The 19154-nt window shown below is 41.7% G+C and overlaps 1 protein-coding gene across 5 annotated transcripts in view; it reads left to right on the top strand.

The window, feature by feature from the left end:
• Nucleotides 1–19154, top strand: part of plekhh2 (pleckstrin homology domain containing, family H (with MyTH4 domain) member 2) — a 40995-nt gene extending 21841 nt beyond the window's left edge. For all 5 annotated transcript variants that reach the window (XM_085297601.1, XM_085297604.1, XM_085297602.1 and 2 more), the window contains 24 exons: nt 9–194; nt 1730–2655; nt 3683–3758; nt 3854–3948; nt 4134–4293; nt 6310–6446; nt 6790–6903; nt 7086–7172; nt 7283–7441; nt 7548–7628; nt 7746–7925; nt 8194–8302; nt 9121–9233; nt 9356–9535; nt 10085–10182; nt 10530–10707; nt 13035–13190; nt 13278–13375; nt 13892–14033; nt 14308–14444; nt 14733–14862; nt 15169–15255; nt 15567–15716; nt 17416–19154. In XM_085297601.1, the coding sequence (XP_085153727.1) occupies nt 9–194; nt 1730–2655; nt 3683–3758; nt 3854–3948; nt 4134–4293; nt 6310–6446; nt 6790–6903; nt 7086–7172; nt 7283–7441; nt 7548–7628; nt 7746–7925; nt 8194–8302; nt 9121–9233; nt 9356–9535; nt 10085–10182; nt 10530–10707; nt 13035–13190; nt 13278–13375; nt 13892–14033; nt 14308–14444; nt 14733–14862; nt 15169–15255; nt 15567–15716; nt 17416–17601 (3965 nt within the window). In that variant the 3' untranslated portion in view covers nt 17602–19154. The remainder of the gene's footprint in view (nt 1–8; nt 195–1729; nt 2656–3682; nt 3759–3853; nt 3949–4133; nt 4294–6309; nt 6447–6789; nt 6904–7085; nt 7173–7282; nt 7442–7547; nt 7629–7745; nt 7926–8193; nt 8303–9120; nt 9234–9355; nt 9536–10084; nt 10183–10529; nt 10708–13034; nt 13191–13277; nt 13376–13891; nt 14034–14307; nt 14445–14732; nt 14863–15168; nt 15256–15566; nt 15717–17415) is intronic.

Here is a 19154-nt window from a genome sequence, read left to right as displayed (position 1 = left end):
TTTTGCAGCCTTTGAGCAGAAGTGCAAGGGTGGAGCTGGAGCCCTGTGTAGGCCAGGTGAAGCCCAGCGTCTTAGCAGCCTGACGTTCGGCTGCTTTCAGGTGAGAGGGAAGAACCCGCAGGTCCTGACTGGACCAGCGCCGTCCCAGAAGACCCTGAGCACACAGGGGGAGACAGACACCAGGGACAAAACGGGTAAGTCCCCACACAGTCACGCAGCTATGGATAATGAAAACAGCATCTGTGAGTGGTTAGATGGGACTCTGGGGCAGAGCTGGACACAGGATGGTAACTATCTGAGTGAGGTCATAGTCATGCTGTATTAAGGAAAGTATTTGCCACTGGAGTATTTTATGGGCTATTTGGAGACTTTTAATAATAATAATAATGTGTGATAGTTATATAACATAATAACATCACTGATAGTTAGAGTAAGAATGTGAAAAAACAATATAGTTAAACTGTGAGATACTAAGATTCTTCAGTCATAATTGTGCAGATCTATTTAATGTGGTGCTGGAATTGTATTAACATTGTTTGCCAAACTGGTTTTAGTGTGTTAGAAAGCCAACACTCACTAATTAGCTATAAACACACAGCATAGCAGAGGCTGATGAGAACAAGAATTGGTTCTCCTAGTGTTTGGTCATAAACCAAGTATTGTAGAGGAAGAGCTGAAAGCTTTAGTCAAAACAAAGCATTTACTAGATGGTGTTCCTGGGCACAAAGGTCCAGAAAAACACCCTGAAGAGGGGCTAAAAGTGGGTTGAAGAGCTGGAGTTAATGTACTGCTGCTCAGTGATCAGTGATGTGTGTCAGGTGGGTCAGAACGGAACCTGGAGGGAAGCCACAGGAAAGGCATTCACACATAGGGGAGGATTTACTAACTGGGGGGAGTTTGTGTGATGCCGCAATTGCAGATTTGCACGAATGGGGTTGGAAAGTTCTGCAGGTGATCTACAAAAAATGGTCTAACTTACAGACAAAGATACAGCCAGTACATTACAATAATAACCAGACTTCTAACAAGCTGCTGTGGTGCAGAGCATTAGTAAATCTGGCCCGTGAACACACTTATTATTGCAGACCTCATTAAATATGTATTTAGATTCACTTTCAGATCCCGCAAGTCAGCCATAATATAAAATGCGGTCAATAAAAATACTTTTTAAAGCGCCTTGCAGTGTTTTTGAGTTTTACATTGAAATGTCTGTCAAAATGTAGTTAATGAGACTCCAGAAGATCAGAAGTGTCTTAAGATTAATATCTGAGTCTTTCAATATATAATACTCACTTTAACTAATACACAGCATTACAGGGCAAACAGGAAAAGGATGAGTCAGGATCTGACAGTAAATGATTATTCCTGTGCTTTTGCACACTGCACTGGTCAGATGCAACACAGATGTCAGGTTTGCATGGTGAATGCTGCCTCCACCCGAGCTGTCAGATATATTTCTGTTTGTAACGTTAGCACTAGCGTAGATTTGCAAATTCACCAGAAAATAAATGAGGGAGAGAAATTAGATCAGAGAGAGGGGGCAACTATCCCAGAGGAACAAATCCTTCAATTAACTTATTTAATTTTAATTATTTAACTTTCTTTCTTTTTTTTGAAATACATAGTTCACTTAAATTGTAATCTGTAATCTAGAAAGATCTCAAATGCTTCGTCTTTAGTGCTCCACCAGCTGTGAAATTATTACACATTTTTATGCTTTCTTTGGCAGATAAAAGTAGTAAGAAGACATCCTCATCAGTGACAGATGGTGAAGTCCATAAACCGAGCCAAACTGGACTGCTGTGTTCTCCGCTAGAGGATGACGGTGCACCTGAAAGCTCTGTTAGCAATGCATCTGGACCCGAGTCCCGCCGCGTATTGTCTGTGCTCTCCAGTGCTGCATCAGTGGAGGAAGAAGTATGTGAGAGCAGAAGCGGAGCGTGTGTTCTGGAGTTCAGCCGGCCCAGCAGTGAGACCTACCTGACAGCTTCAGACGACAGCAGCTCTCTGTTTGACGATGACATGCAGCGTACAGAGCGCCCCAGCTTTAGCCTGCTGGAGCCATCAGATGGAACACTAGCAGGGTGTAAGAATGACGAGGAGGAGGGACGCACGGTTAAGTTGGAGGATTGCACCTCTGAGGAGCTCAACAAACGATTCCAGTCACAGAGACTTGACTCCTCATCATCTTCCAGTGAACCTAACACTCCCAGCCCCATCCTCACACCAGCTCTCACCCCTAAACGGCCCAACCTGCCCCAGGATCCAAAAGACAACCCCGCCTCACCCAAACAGCCCCGTCTGAGGACTCCTACGGGGTTCGGGTTGATGAACGTGTCTCTGGCCAAGAAACACCTAAGCCAGCCGTCAATCAGCAGTGAGGCAGCACATGGCCAAACGCGTAATGCACTCAGCATGCTGCGCCCCCTCCAGCCTCAGGAAACTGATGTTGATGCACAGCAGGAGGTTGGAATGGAAACGGGCAAAGCCACAGTTCCCGAAATCCTTCCCGGCTCACAAGCAGCAACCACCGTGCCATCCGCACCAAATTCATCAGAACCTGGGACAGAGATGGGCTCAGAGAGGTCAGACTGTGATAGCACCACACCTGGCAGCAAACCTCCTACTCCACCTTTACACAGGCTCCCCTCCTGGGTAAGACTGCCCTTCATGTTAGGCACACCAAGTTGTGTTTTTTTTTTAATTGCAAATTTGGCACTGGCAACAAATTCGAAAATAAATTCCCAATGTTCAGCTAAGTATGAATAAAGAAATCAAATATGTTTCTTACAGCAATCAATCCTTAATACATTGGAAAGCTTCTAATGTTTTAGGCAATTTGTTTATTTTTTTACAGAATTTGTTTTTCCTGGATAAAGGAAACAATATTTTGCACTACTGTGAAACACAAATAGTCCTTCATGAAGTCCTTCATGTGAAACATTACAATTTTAACCACATATTTTCTTCTAAGTGTTGGACTAAGTACAGGAACTTCTCCATGTTTGTAATTCTGTTGTTTACACTGCCATCTGCTGTAAATGTGAGTAAACAGAAAAGTTTCAAATAGATAAATTCAGTGATTAGAATTAGAAAGCTGTCTTAGCAATGGGGCGGATAACAGGGTTTAAACAGAAAATTAACTGAAGCCCAAAGTGAATAAATAGTAAAAAATATCCAGTCAAAATAAATAATAGTAAATTAATGGACATAAAATGAAACAAAAAGTTAAATTAGCATACTGAATTGGTAAAATTGTTAGCTAAATTGCTAGCTTTAACAGCTACAATGCTAAACAAAAAGCTATTAAGTATTAGCTAATGTACGGCTAACGGCTAAAGTACTAAGCTTAAAGTAGTAACAGTTGAAATTTTTATGTAAAAATAACTTAAAAGCACTGAAGTCGCTAAAGATTAAAAAAATGTATTAAATTTAAATGCAAATTAAAGTAATGGGCAGGTTGTTGAGCTACTTGCTACTTCTTGGCTAAACAGCTGAGAGTCAGTTTAAAGGTAAGATGAGCTCTTGCTCATATTATTAACCAGGAGTTGCCTTCATATACTGAAGGTAGATGATATACAAAAATAAATATAGTGTATGCAGTTACAGCTTTTAAATGTTATTATCTAATGGCAGGCTTGGTTTTAAAATTGACTAATGACATGGCACATTTTCTTTTCAGGAAAGTCGTATATATGCTGTTGCTAAATCAGGAATCAGACTGTCTGACACTTCATGCACAGACCTGTCTAACAAAGGTAAGAGAGTGGGTAAAAAACAGGTCTCCCTACTTAGTTGACAGCTTAGTCTGCTGTAGTGGTTTCTAATAAACAAACTGTACTTTGTGTCCTAGACCCATCCCTTCAGTCTTCCTATCCAGCCTTTGTAATGTACACATCACTCATCTATAAAAACATGACTACACCAGTTTACACTACTCTGAAGGGGGTAAGTATAAGAGTACAAGGCCATGTTTAATTGTAACACCTGTACATTCCCCCACTATCTATTTGATCACTTGTGAACTTGAAAAGAAAATGCTTTTTTGTTTATAGTTAACAGCAGTTGTGTCACCAAAGTGGATTTTAATATCTAGTATATGGCTCTGAGTGTGTGCCATTTTCAAATTGCAGAAAGCTACTCTGCTGAGCAGCAGTCCCTTCTCAGATGAGTCATCAAGCTCTGAGGAGTCATCTAGTTCAGGAGACGAGGATGGCTCCCTGTGCAGCTCCCACACCTCCTCCAGCTCCAGAAAAGACAGCAGCCCAGGCAGCCCACGCTCTCTCAAGAGAGGTACAAACAACCACTGCATATAAAAGATGGACATAGCCTCTAGTTTTGCATTGTGACCTTACCCATTTTAAGTTTTTTATACCCCTGGTACTAGATAAGATACTAGAGATGGCACGATACCACTTTTATGTCCGATACCGATATCATAAATTTGGATATCTGCCGATACCGATATAAATCCGATATAGTGTATTTTGTAATCAATAAAATGTTTTTTTAAAATATCTTGCTGCATTGTGTATAAGTTCATACTCAAGTTTAAAGAACAAAACAAAACTAAAGCTATTCTGTTATATCTGTATGCAAAAAATACACTGCACCCAAAATATTTCATAGATCAGCAACACTGATCAATCTAATAGACATAAACCTGCACCATCCTCCCTATTCTGGTATTTTAAAGAGAACTTAGAGGAAATATTAAACAACCCAGCTAATAGGGTTGCCAACTCCCAGCAAAAAAAATAGGGAACCACCCCCCACCCTCCGCCTCGTGATGCTTAATCGACGTAATCGACTGTAATTTAATGCAAGTGTAAAAAAAAAAAATGCACAGAAATCAATAATTTTTCTACAGTAATTAAATACATTCAATATCTTTATTCAACAGAATTGCAGACTGCACAGATGGTACCTTCCCAAAGGAAAAAGTACTATAGCTTACCAGGGTATATATTAGACAATAATGGACTTCTATACATACCAGCTGTCAGCTACGTGGAAAAAGAAAGTAATATTAAATACATTCTAACAACAGCTTATCAAGCTTAAACGTGCTGCTGTTGTTTATCCGCTGGTTTCCTCTTTCTGGCGCAAAGTGGGCGATAAACAAACAAGAGAGACGGACTCGCGACAGAAAAGCCAATCAGCTGATCATTGATCAGTTTCACAATTGAAGTAGCAACAGGAGAGGGAGGGAGAGAGAAGAAGAGGCAGTCACTCCCAGCTTTCACTGGGAATGCTTTACAAACATTCAGAGATGATCTTACACACTTGCTTTACTTCCCTGGGATAGCTCTCTCAGAGATTAAATGCCGGTTTGGAAGCAGGTAGCGAGGCTCCAAAAGCTCAACCAGACTGCCAACAGGTCTTGCACGCCACAGCCGCTCTATCATGAGACGCATACTCCTCCGACGTGCTACGGTTATGAGCTGGGTTACGCTATATCGCAAGTTTTGTGAGGTGCTTTTGTGATATTGAATGGATCGGATTATATTTTTTATTTCTCTCCGATATCCAATCCAGTAATTTAGGTCAGTATTGGACCGATATGTAATTTTGGATCGGTCCAACTCTAAACCATACACTGTGTAAGAGCATCACACAGATCTATATTAGTACCATACTCTGTATCTCATTGTACAACTGTATAGTAACAATAAAGGCATTCTATTCTATTCTATTCTATTCTACTAATTAAAATACTTAAATTTCACTCACCAAATTAGACAGGCTATGAGTCCAACTGACCACTTAAGGTCAGCTGCCATTTTTTGAATTGTTAGTACACTTGTCAGGTTCAGTCGTTAAGAGAAACATAATAGTTTTTAAACCCAGATAATTATGTTATCCTGTTAAATTGGTACCATCTGTTATAACGTTACAGACAGGCAGGACTAATAACATTTGCTGCACACTAATGCTGCAGTTTTATTATTAGCCATAGCTCCTAGCTACTAACTCATTTATAACTAAATAGCTAATGTGGCTATCGTTGACACAGTCAGTGGTTCTGCATGTTTAATTTGACACAACCCTCCCGGAGAGCACTAGCTTGTGAACCACAGGCTAAATTTGTAGCTATTGGCTAACTGCTTATAGCTAAATAGTTTTTAGTATCAGTTAGTATTTGAGAATTGATTTTAAGACTGATATCTGTGGGGATGGACTCATTTTTGGAGCTAGTCTCATGTGGCTATCACAGGACCTGGAGATTTAAGAAGCTTTTTTGTTTAATTCTTCACCTCCAAAGACTGACTTTCTCTGTTTTTCATGTGTGAACTTACTGTCCTCAAGCTGTGTCCGTGGCGTCGATGACATCAGAGTGTGACTATGCCATCCCTCCTGATGCTTACTCCACTGACACGGAGTGCTCGGAACCTGAGCAGAAACTGCCCAAAACCTGCTGTTCACCCAGTGACAACGGCAAGAGTGTTAGTGACAGCTCAACACTTTGGTCCACTGTTGTTAGTTTCCATGCTTTAAACAATGCTGACTGGTTAAGTTACATCATTTGAAGCTAATTTTAATAAGCAAACTACAACTGAAGTCTTTGAGGTAACTCTAAGATTAGAAATTGATGCGACCGCATTACTGAAGTACCTCTACCTTCAAAAGCTATTTGAGTAGTGACTTTGTTTTTTCTGCTCACAGCATGATGACATCATGTTTTTGAACCTAAGGCTCATTAGCCAACATTTAGTTAATTTCTCAGGTCTGTTTCATTAGCGGTTCTCTTTGGTGCTGCATAAAACTGAACAGTGTCACAACCTTTAGGAGCCAATGGAGAAGTCAGGCTATTTGCTGAAAATGGTCAAAACCTGGAAGAAGACCTGGAAGAGACGCTGGTTTGTCCTCAAAGATGGAGAGCTGCTCTACTATAAGTCACCGGTATGTTGGTTTCAACAACAAAAGCTACTTTTGGCTTCTCCGCATGGAGAATGGAAACGGGCGGTCTTCCTGTCCCAATCACTTCATCTACTTTTTCTGGATTTGAAACGTTTTTGTTTTTTCCTTTGTTGAGACTCGTGGCCAACAGGTTAACAAGATTAGGATTTCTGATTCTTCCACAGAGCGATGTGATCAGGAAACCTCAGGGTCAGATCAAGGTCAGCGCCACCAGCAGCATCGCCCGTGGCGAGGGCAAGCAGATTCTCCAGGTATTCAGTCTTCGATGAACGGCCACAATCATCTAACATTTCTAGATCTTTTAAATCCTTTCCTTCACATTTTCACGTCCACCTGGGCTTTTATTTATCCTTGTGTGTAGATAGTAACAGGAAAGCGCGTTTACTACCTGAAGGCGGACTCTCCTAACCTGCTCGAGGAGTGGCTTCGGGTCCTGCAGAGCGTGCTGAGGCTGAAAGCCGCCAGTCCTCTCTTCACTCAGCCGGATATTCGCCCTGGCATGAAGGGACTACTCATCAAGGTCCCTGCATCAAAGTTTAATCATTTTCTAATAGCACAGAGAAAATGGAACAATATTTCACAAAATTCTGTGTTTTACGCTCCGATTTGTACTTCCTCTGCTGCAGGTGAAACACGGCTACTCTAAGCGGGTTTGGTGTGCTCTGATCGGCAAAACGTTGTACTACTTTCGCAGCCAAGAGGACAAGGTGTGCATCTGTAGAAATACATCTGTAGCCTTTGTCAGGAGCAGGTGATCAATTCAAAACTGACCTGAGCTGTTACTTGTGACTGAACGTGGAGCGCACGTCTGCTTTTGTTTCCAGTTCCCGCTGGGTCAGATTAAGCTGTGGGAGGCTCGGGTGGAGGAGGTGGACAGGTCAAGAGATTCAGATGACGACCTAAAGGCATGCGGGCGAGGCCTACAGCCGGCACCCTTCACCGTTGCCATCCACCCACAGGAGCAAGGACCCACTTACTTGCTTATTGAATCCTGCCATGAAAAGGTCAGCGCGGGACTGAAAGGTTGAACTTTTCTGTTCTGTAAGGCAGGCAGACCCGTGTATCTTCTGACCATGGCGTTTAAGCTCATGTGTACAGTCATTTTTCTGTACTGCAACAAATCTGCTCTGAGACTGAGAGCAGCTCCATGAGAGGGGCTTCCTGTATTTTACTTGAAGCTAAAAACCAATCCAGTCAATTTTAAACTACAAACTGATGATTATGCATAATTATGTTTCCTGTTGTGATTTTGTCTCTGGGATCATTGTGTAGGAGTCGTGGCTGTACCATCTGTCTGTGGCAGCAGGCACTACGGTGGGCAAAGTTGGCACTGAATTCGAACAACTGGTGGGAAAACTCTTCCAGCTGGATGGAGATCCAAGTGAGTACAAACGATTTTGTCTTGTGTTGTGTTTTATAGTTTTGTTTTACTTGATGCAGATTTTTTCATACTTTCTCTCATCCACAGATAATTTTATTGCGACTTAAAATGTCTTATGTCACAGTGTTTTACTGACCACAAACTGTGTCCTGCACACGTTTTACTGCATGTGAACATATTATTTTATTGGGCATCTATTTGGTCGTCAAAATGGTGCACGTACAGTTACCTCTAGGGACATTAAATAGCCCTGCAGTGTACACTGAGGGTACGTTTTATTTGTAGGGACAGAAATTAACTGTAGCTCGGGAATTTCTTAAGTAGAAGCAAAGATTGTTTTTCTTTCAACAGTGTTTTATTTTTCAGTCATTCAGTAACAGCTCGACAACTACAGCCTCACTTTGGAGTCTGCAGTTAGAGAGACTTATGTGAAATACAGTAGGATTTGTTGTCCTCTGCACAGAGTTGTAGTTGAATTTAAGCACAGTGAGCATTTTTTTTGTCAAGAGACTATAATTAGACAGAAAACAAAGCAAAAATTCTTAAAATATTTATTTTTGTGCTTAGTTTTTGCTCGTTTTTGTTTTTCTTATTAATGCAGGGACGTTATTTGTCAGGTCACGTTTACAGCAGTGCAGTAATAAAGCTCAATAATAAAAATGCATGCACCACTGTCTGTTATTGGAGGTTGTTTTGACAAATTTGACTCAGCTTAGTTCAGTTTTGGAAGTACACAACATTGTTTCTTTCATTTTTATTTTAGTTGCTATTCCTTCCGTCTTTTACTCTTATGACCCACTCTCCTACCTACCTTTCAGACTCTCAGATTTGGAGACATCCCATGTTGTGTTTCAGCAAAGAAGCCTTGTCATTTCCTCTCACCACCCTGCCCTCACAAGCTCTGCAGACAGAGGCAGTGAAACTCTTCAAGGTACCACAAACCTCCACATGTTCGAATAAAAAATGTAGTCACTGAATGTTTCTTCTATCAAATAACTAATTATATCAAAAATATTTTCTCTCTTTTAAACTCTCTCCATCACCGCCTCTCAGACTTGTCAGCTCTTCATTAACGTGGCCATCGATGCTCCGGCCATCGACTACCACGTCTCCCTGGCCCAGAGTGCCCTGCAGGTGTGCCTGGCCCACCCCGAGCTTCAGAATGAGTTTTTCTGCCAACTCATCAAGCAGACCCGCAAGAGGCAGCCACACGGCCATCCGGGACCCCTGCAGGTTTGCGTTCTCACCACACAGTGGCAGCAGCAGTATGCATTGTTAAGTGGAAAGGCTGGCAAAAAAGGCGTGGTATCATCAGGGTTCACTGACCTAACAAATATCAAAACTGCCTAGAAAGGAGATCTTTTAGTATCTATTACTATACGGGTCAATTTTAGAAAAGTGCCGACATAAGAGAGGCAAGAAGAGTCTTGCCTCTCTTATGTCGGCATGAAAACCTGTCACTCTGTGGTAATCTTCCATAGCCAGTAACCAGAAATACTGTCAGAGGGCAGAAAGAACAGCAGATTCCAGCGTGTGCTGATGTCTCATTCAGCTAAAAACCAAAACCCTGTGTCACAGCACGATCATCCCTGTACATGAATGAACTCAGTGTAGCTGATTAACAGGAACCAGTATGGCCACTTGTTTTATGCTTTATACGAAACAAGGAAACAGTGCAGTCTTAAGTCTGTCAGCTGTGGTCGTGCATAGAAATTCACCGAGTCATGCATGTGACAGTTTGTTAAAGATGTGGTGACTGAGTGTTTGCACGTCGCTCTCCAGGGCTGGCAGTTTCTAGCCTTGTGTGTGGGACTGTTTCTGCCACAGCACCTTTTCCTCTGGCTGCTCCAGATCCACCTCAAAAGACATGCAGATGCCAGGTGAGAAAACACAGGGGCCCTGAAAACTGACACAACGAAACAAAGCACAAAATACAGCCAGTGTACTGTGTATGTACCATCTGGATAGATATGCTCTTTGCACTCGAGCACTTCTTTACCTCCTTCCCAGGAATACTGTATAATAAATCAGCTTGAATACAGTTATAATATTTTGGGATTGAAAGACCGAGTTATTTCATAAGCACATATTTATTCTCTTTCTCTTTTATTTTACTGATGGCTGTTTTCATTTCCTTTGCTTTGAGATCTGAGTTGCTTTCAGGGAATTTTGGCTATAAAAATGTTCACGTATCTGTAACTAAAGAGTGGCTACATTTTGTCCTCAGGACAGAGGTGGGTAAGTATACCATCTACTGCCAGCGCTCCATGGAGCGGACACAGCAGAAGGGCGAGAGACAGGCCAGGCCTTCCCGTATGGAGATTCTTTCGATTCTTCTGAGGAATCCCTATCATCACTCCCTGCCCTTCAGTGTGCCCGTGCACTTCCTCAACAATACATACCAGGTATAATAGTCACTCACTACACAGAAAAAACAATGATCAACGGCTGCCTGCCTCCAGTCCTAACAGTTTAATGATGTATGTGGCAGTTTGAGCACCGCTATTTTTCAACTGACAGTAAAACAATACCATATACACCATTTTAAATCACATGCTGTGAGTCATGTGACCCAGTTAAACGGATTTACAGTTGTGCAGGATTATGGTATATGTTTGAAAGCCATTTGACCTTTGCCTCGGCTCTTTAATAAACCGTAACAGAGTCACTTCTGTAATGTTTTCTTGCACTAGATGATAGCCCAACCCCACTGACAGATACTCTGCTGAGGGGTGTTTATACAAGGATCCACTGCTTTTCTACCTTTAACCTCATAAAATCATGCTACTGAGTATCACTTTTCCAGAACTATGTTCTTTATGGTTGGTTAGTGTCCAATGTGAGACTTTCCCTGTTCACTTTTCCTTTTTTTGCTTTTCTATAAAGAGCTATGTACACATTAAGGCATTTAGGTCATATTCTACACAGACCTGTGTACATCTAAATCCTCAAATATCCACTTTATTGCGGTTACAAGAAGTGCCGAATTGTCCAAAATGTCAAGTTTTTTGTGATGCAATAAACAGGAACCAGTGCCCTAAATGTTAAACCGGAGCCATACATGAACTGTGGCTCTGTTTGTGGTTGTTGTTGTTGTTGTTGATATCGGCTTGTTTTTTGTGCTGATTTGCATGTTTTTCCTAGCTTAAACGATGGTTGAGTGAAACTATCGTCGCTCTCTTCGCTTCACTGCTCCACCCAGTATCAAGCTAACCTTGCATCTCTCCCCTGGGTGTGTGTGTTTCCCTTTGCTACCTGCTTCCTGGCTGTCCCCGCCTATACATACTGGAAGTGATGAGATCATTACCTTTACATGTATTAACAGTTCAGGACTCAAAAACAAACAAAGCTATGAAACCTGTTTTGTGTCTGTTTGTAATCGATGTCAAGCTTATTGTGTGAGAGAATAAAGTAAAGGCAAAACATAAATACCCTGTATTATATAAAGTTCGTTTCAAGATATTTTTAATTTTAATTACATTTTAAGATTTTTTAATTTGACAGCTTTGATAATTATTTGTTATCGTTATGACCCCGCTGCTCCCTTCATTTTGAGGTTAACCATGGAGTATCCACCCTAACGTCCAGAGCTTCACGATCCTCTCAGAATGAAACAGAGCAGCTTTCTTTAACCCTAAACTTTTAGCGCCTCATTTTATTTATTCGCAATGATCACCCCTTCCAAAAAAAGGCAAATTCTGCCGTATCTGCTGTGGATATCTTATTTGTATTACCCCAGAGTAAAAATTTGCATTTCTTGCTACTAGTTTGTTTAAACATGTTTAACTACTCCATGTCCATGTCGATTGCTGTGTTATATGGACTATGAAAACTTTTCTGCCCAAAATGCTGGCTCATTTAATTCCATACATTTTTATTGCATAAGTACAATGTTACATTTAAAGGGATCTGATCAAATGAAATTAACTTGGTTGGTATAAATTCAGTTTATACCAAGGACATTTTTTAAAAGTCTTTTAATAAATAAACATTTGATCTTATCTGTTTATTGAGGGTGAAAAATCTCTTTTTGAGTGTAACCTATAATTATTGCTGGCGAGACTATGTAAATATATATTCCAGAACTTTCCAAGCCAGCATATAAAATCTATGTTAGATTATACGTTTGTGTGCTTTGTTATGTGCCTGTATTAGTAAAGGAAAGCTTGCACTGAAGTCATTAGTGCAACTTTGACGTTACTGACGTTGATGTTGGATATTTCATTATTCATTGAATAACCAGGCAAATATAAATTATTCATGATATTCATCCATAATATGTAATGTATAATGTTAACAGAACAGAAGATCAAAGACCAATTGTCTTGTGTTTTTCTGTCTGTGAAGTTTATTTCTGTATCGGCACTAATAACGCGGCACAGTCAATCATCAGCGGGAAGAGAAAAATCTGTTCAAACCGTCGCTGTGACAGGAAGTAGATGCATTTTCACACATGCGCACAACAATTCATCTTTCCATATCAGCCAGTCATAACACCTGTTAAACATTAACAGGTTACCTGAGTCAGTGTCGATATATCACAGTTTCTGTAAACAGCATTTAAAGTTTAACACCATGCAGATGTTTTGGGTCAGAAATCTTGTTCTTTTGAGCTGAAGCTTGACCCGGATTTATTTTGAAAACTCTGAAGAATCATTGCACACTCAGATTAGATTATTGCGTCTTCCACTTATGCATTTAATTCCTTGTTCACCTACACCTTGTACTGTAGGTGGTGAGCTTTGACGCCTCAACAACGGTGGACGAGTTCCAGTGTCGTCTCAACCAGGACACCGGCATGAGGAAAACGGGACTTTCTGGCTTCAGCTTGTACACCGATGACCCCACTGGACGGTCGCTGGAACACTGTCTGCAAGGAGGCCTGAAGGTGCGCCTTTTAGTCATGCGGTGATTACTTTAGGAAGATTGAAAAATCTGCGTTTTCCCACACAAAGGTGTCTCGTCTCATGTGCAGATTTGTGACATTATCTCCAAATGGGAGCAGGCTTCCAAGGAGCATCACACCGGCAAGTCGGAAAACACCAGGACTGTCCGCCTCACCTACAAGAACAGGTAGCGTCCAAACATCAGGTTCAACAGTTCAGTGTTGAAGTAATGCTCATTGGGATAAAAGAGTTTGTTAGCTATTCTGCTTATTGAGGGTCACTAAAGGTTACAGCTGGGTGAGACACACCATGGATGCCAAGTGGTCACACGTTGCATAAAAGCTTTTGTAAAGCTTGAGTCTGTGTCCTGTGTAGCAAGTTTGAGAAAAAAGGACGAATGCAAAACAAAACATTGAAATAAAATATGCTGCATTGATTTCAACCCCTTTTATTTCAGTCTGTCTGTTGCAGTTCAGTCTTAAATAATTAGAATTCTTGATTATATTTGATGGCATCGCTCTTCACTGTAAATTAAACTAGATGGCGGATCAGAGGCAGACTGCATATGAAGATCAGGATTTGTTGTCACCACACAAAGAGACTGGAGTTACTGCCTGGATTACATGTTTCTCTCAGGAGGATTTATCGCCCGGTCGCTTTGTCCTCATATCAGTTCTCTTTAACTTTTCCTCTCCATCTTCAGACTTTACTTCTCTCTCCAAGTGAGGGGGGAGTCAGAGAGGGAGAGGTTACTGCTGGCATATCAGACCAATGAAGCCATCGTAGCCGGACACTTTCCTGTCAACAAGGAGCTGGCTCTGGAAATGGCCGCACTGCTCGCACAGGTCTGATATCAAGTGATTTTTCTTTTAACTCACTTCTTGCGTTTCATATCTCTTTCACAGCGTGTGTAATGTGGCCTGGCTTTATGCAGTGGTTCATGTGTAACTCAGGCCCTGGTCTAAAAACAGTGATATCTGCCACATTTTTCGGCATTTTTTAATGTAATTTATAGCTGAATAATGCCACATATGTCGTATCCACTCCTGGATTAAAGTGAGACACAGAGCGTGAAGAATTTCTGAATACTTACTGCTTGCACTGCGTGTTTGTGTACAGGTGGAATTTGGAGATTTTGAGCGTCCCTTCTCCACCTCTGGATCGGCCCAGACTAAGTCTAATCAGAACCTGAAGCAGGTGTTGGACAGATTCTACCCCAAACATTACCGCAGGAGCACATCTGAGGAGCAGCTCAGGTACCAGACACAAAACACACCCTGAGAAACAGTGGCTTTAAATCTGAACTCACGTCCTACTTTGTAGTGCATGCACATTATCTGTTTATGCTTTTATAGTCTTTTATTACACCTATAACATCAAGGTTTCCACCCCAGAAAGCAGCTTTGTGACTGCTTGTGTTTTATTTTTCTTTCATCATACAGTACCTGTCTTTGTGTTCTCAAGTCTTTAATGGTCAAAAAGAGACTTACAAAACTGTAAATGCTTTAAAAGCAAACTCTATTTTGTCCTCGGCTTTCCCTCAGACAACTGCTACAGCGTCTCTCTGCCCGCTGGGCTTCACTCAGGGGTCGAAGTTCACCAGAGTGCGTCAGGATCTACCTGACCGTAGCCAGGAAGTGGCCGTTCTTTGGTGCCCGACTGTTTGAAGCAGAGGTGAGCATGTGTGAGCAGTAATCTGTTTGTAAATAAAGTTTATCTTATCATCTCAGATACTGAATATATGTTACAAATTACAAAGAAGTAGCATGAATGGAGGCCAACATTTAAACTAAATAAACTGTCAGTGTGCTTCAAAGAAAAGAAAAGAAAAAAGTAGGGGACAAAAACTTGAAATAGGTTTCTTTGCATTGTTTCCCACTACAGTGTCAACAGTATCTGACAGAGTGAGTGCTGCAGTTTTTCGACACATCGTGAAAACATGCTCGTAACTAACCTCACCCTCTGTTCTCTCTGCTTTAGTCCATCACGCCCTCTCCGGACCCTGGTGTTCGTGTTTGGCTGGCTGTACATGAAGATGGTGTCAGCGTTCTGGAGCACAACTCCATCGTGAGCAGATTTGTGCAACACAGTCTCAGAAACCTGCATAGGAAAGATTTCTCTGCTTTGCTGCCGTGATTTCAGATTAACAGTTACTTAGTCGTCATGTGTTTCTTCAAACTCCAGAAGTAAACATTTGCATACGGTGTAAAATCACTTTTAAGTATCATAATGTAAAGCACAGAGCGTTACATCGTTTTTGATGTCATTGTTGTTTCTTTAATCTTAAAACTGAGGCCCAGAATTCAGTTTTTACATTTCACATCCTATTTTTTAATCGAATTCTGTTACTACAATTTATTTTTGTGTCTGGTACTCAGAAACTGCTGGTGTGCTACTCCTACAAGAACCTGATGACATTTGGAGGCTGCAAGCAGGACTTTATGCTGGTGATGGGTCAGAACGTTGGCACTAACGCCAGCAAAGACAAACCTACAGAGAAACATCTGTTTGCTATGGACCCCTCCAAGGTCAGTGAGAGGGCCAGAGGGCGACAGTCCAGGCGGCCAAGCAGAGTTTGTATTCTTAAAATGGATGGCACATTTGTTGTCGTAGTAAAAGTTAAAACTGTGTCACACTGCTGCCTTTCATTCCACTCATTCTATCTGAGTATGTGTCAGTACATGTTGCAAAACAACAGGACAAGTTAGACAATTAACTCCTGCCTGACTCTTGGTTACGTGTAATGAGTGGAGTCGACCAAAGTGAAACAGAACGTAACAGATTTCTCTGGGAAATTAAAGGCACGACACAAAGAAATAACAGAGACATTATGTAAAAGATGTTCGTCTAATTCTTTGTGAATCCTTCAGGTGAGTGTTTTTGGTGTTAGCTATGTTGTTAATCACAAAATGTGTGAGTTTAGTGTTTTTTTTAAGAATGCCTTTATTAGTTTTTAACATCCATCCATTTCTTGCACTTAGCCAAAGGTTGTGGGGAGGGTGTCATGGGAAGAGAGGCAGGGCACACCCTGGATAGGTCTATACTATTGCAGGCCTAACACAGAGTGAGACAGACAACCGTGCGTGCTCACATCCACACCAACACCCAATTTAGAATCATCAGTTAACACTACATTCATGTCTGTGGTCATTTGTGGGAGGACGCTGGGGCGATCGTGGCTCAAGAGTTGGGAGTTCGCCTTGTAATTGGAAGGTTGCCGGTTCGAGCCCCGGCTCTGACAGTCTCGGTCGTTGTGTCCTTGGGCAAGACACTTCACCCGTTGCCTACTGGTGGTGGTCAGAGGGCCCAGTGGCGCCAGTGTCCGGCAGCCTCGCCTCTGTCAGTGCGCCCCAGGGCGGCTGTGGCTACAATGTAGCTTGTGTGTGAATGTGTGTGTGAATGGGTGGATAACGCTTTGGGGTCCTTAGGGACTAGTAAAGCGCTATATAAATACAGGCCATTTACCTGTAGAGGCAGAACACGCAGGCTCCACACAGCCTGCCGGTGGATTTGAACCCAGGGTCTTTTTACTGTAAACCAACAGTGCTAACCACTGTTCCTCTATTCTCCAGTTCTCTATAGAAAAAGGGAAGAAAACAAACTGTTGAACTTCACAGAAAATCACAGCAGAACAAATACTGCATGATTCAAACAAGTTCATCTGTTTTACCTTCTTTTAAAGCTAAAGCTGTGTCTTATCCATTGAGTAACATTTGGTCTTTTTAATTTAAAACAATGCTACTGTCTTTTTGACATTAAAAAAAACAGAGGTTCGTTCATGTCTATACTACATTCTTTGGATACAGACAAAATAAAAATGTCTTGGGTCTGGTAAATGTTTCATGAATGTCACTTTGGTGCTGGAGTTAGCTTCATGTTTGAATCTTTTACGCTGACAATTTGGCTCAAATCCTTTAGCCGCTGTGCATTTCTTACCACGTTATAAACAAATGCAAACTTGGCACTAGATAATGTATTTATAGAGAAGACCTGAAACCCACACCTAGGGCTACAAACAAACTTACTTCATCTATCTGAGGTCACAGTTCAGGGTTGTTTTCCTTCCAGTCGACTTCTCTCTGCAAACAGAGGACTTTCCCTCCTGCAGATCCTGCAGATTCTGCACTGGCTTCACTTATTAGATGCAAAGACCATGTCCATCTTTTATATATAGTCTATGAGATGTACAAAAACTGGAATGCATCTCTGTTTTTGTTTTGTCCACAGATCAGGGAGATCACGCTCCTTATTTTCAGTTACATCAACAGCGCACATCAGCAGAAGGCCGCCGCCCACCACCTCTCTGCTCCGGCCCTGATGGTGGCCCAGCCCGTAAGCCTGAAGAGCAAAGAGTTGAGGAGCAAATCCCCACCAGCTCTGGGACGCCCCAGCAAGGCCCCCACTCTGCTGTGATGGCGCAAAGACTTACACCCTGGTCTTAATTTACATTAGAAATGTAGGATCTTTAGCTGCATGGTTTCATCTGCGCACTTAAGCCCAGCTAAATTCTAATAAGTGGAACGGTTACCCCTTCGTGACAAGCCGGGCGCTAACAAAAACGTATCTGTTGAGTGCAGTTTAATATCGCAGACCAACTGAGGTAGCAGCAATTTGCAGGTATCACCATGTAGCGCCTTGGTACCTTCCTCAGAGAACACTTGATGAGATCTGTGGCTCAAACTGGAGCTAAAGGCTTTATACAAAGGTACAATGGGGCCAAGAAGCACTAAGAGGCTTTGCTTAACATTTTTTGTGTCCCTAATGATTGTGTTGCTTTCATTTTGTCACTCCAAGGAGAAAAATCAACAGTATTTATTGACAGACTGAGCAAATGTTCTGAAACGTCTCTATCAATCAGTGTTACCTGGTACATTTCTGTGTGCATTCAGTTAATTTTTGTATTCCTGTCTTTAGAACGTAATGCACAGTGCAGAGGAGGTAATGATCACTTGTTATTAAAAAAAAATCCTTTAAAGAGGGCGCCTGTTGTTTCCTGCCTTCCTGTAGGGCAGAGTGGCCCCAGCAGGAAGTGAAACTCTTAGTGTTAAAGTGATGCATAATGATGAAAGCGAGAGGCAATAACAGGTAACCAGATGGAAGTGGAGCACAGCTGTTTAAAATGTGTTTAAACCACTTCATCTGGGGCTGTGTGCTCCTTTTTGCAGTAGATGTGAGGAAAAGAACTGTGGACTTGGTGGGTTGTGTTGTTGTAAAGGAACCAGATTGTCCTCTTTGTGCTCCTGGTTACTGAACAGCCAGGAGAGTGGTAAAACTTTAATCATGTACAAATACATAAGGCCTTTCTGGTGAGGTCAGTGGATTGAATCAGCAGGAGGTTTCGACTCAGAATGTTACTTGACAGCTTTCGTGGAAGTATGGAAAAGTGTGCTGTTTCTTTATGACACACATTCCTCTATACTGAGTCCGTTGCACAGTTCGGTGGCCATCTGCTACAACTGCCCCACTTTAGGTATTAACATATAAAATCTTAGGTATTATTTAAAAAAAAAAACCTCCTTGTTTAGCTGTTATGAAGTCAAAATTTGGCATTTTAACACTTTTGTATCCAGCCTCAAGTGGCCATGTGAGGAACTGCACTTTCCATTGGCTTCATTTTATTCTGCCCAGAAGGTTCCAGTCCAGTCTAATCATTCATCATAAACTTTCCACCTCCACACACACACACACACACACACACACACACACACACACACACACACACACACACACACACACACACACACACACACACACAGAAAAATCCTCGGTTCATGTCAGGGACAATATTGAAGGTAAATGAAAACTGTGCTGTGAGCAGGTCAAACTGGAAGACAGTGATGAAACACCACTGCCCATTTTTCCAGTAAACAATATGGTGAGTAAACATTCACAACGGAGCCTTGATGGCTGTCAAGTCTGAATGAGAAAGCAGTTTTAATTGAAAATGTGTGGATAATAAAAAAAAA

This window comes from Mchenga conophoros, linkage group LG13 (genome assembly GCF_057382185.1).
Source record: "Mchenga conophoros isolate Kocher_MC1m ecotype Shallow Benthic linkage group LG13, M_conophoros_male_GT1.1, whole genome shotgun sequence".
NCBI lineage: Eukaryota > Metazoa > Chordata > Actinopteri > Cichliformes > Cichlidae > Mchenga > Mchenga conophoros.
The sequence above is the reverse complement of the archived record's forward strand: the minus strand, read 5'-3'. Positions and strand labels throughout refer to the sequence as shown.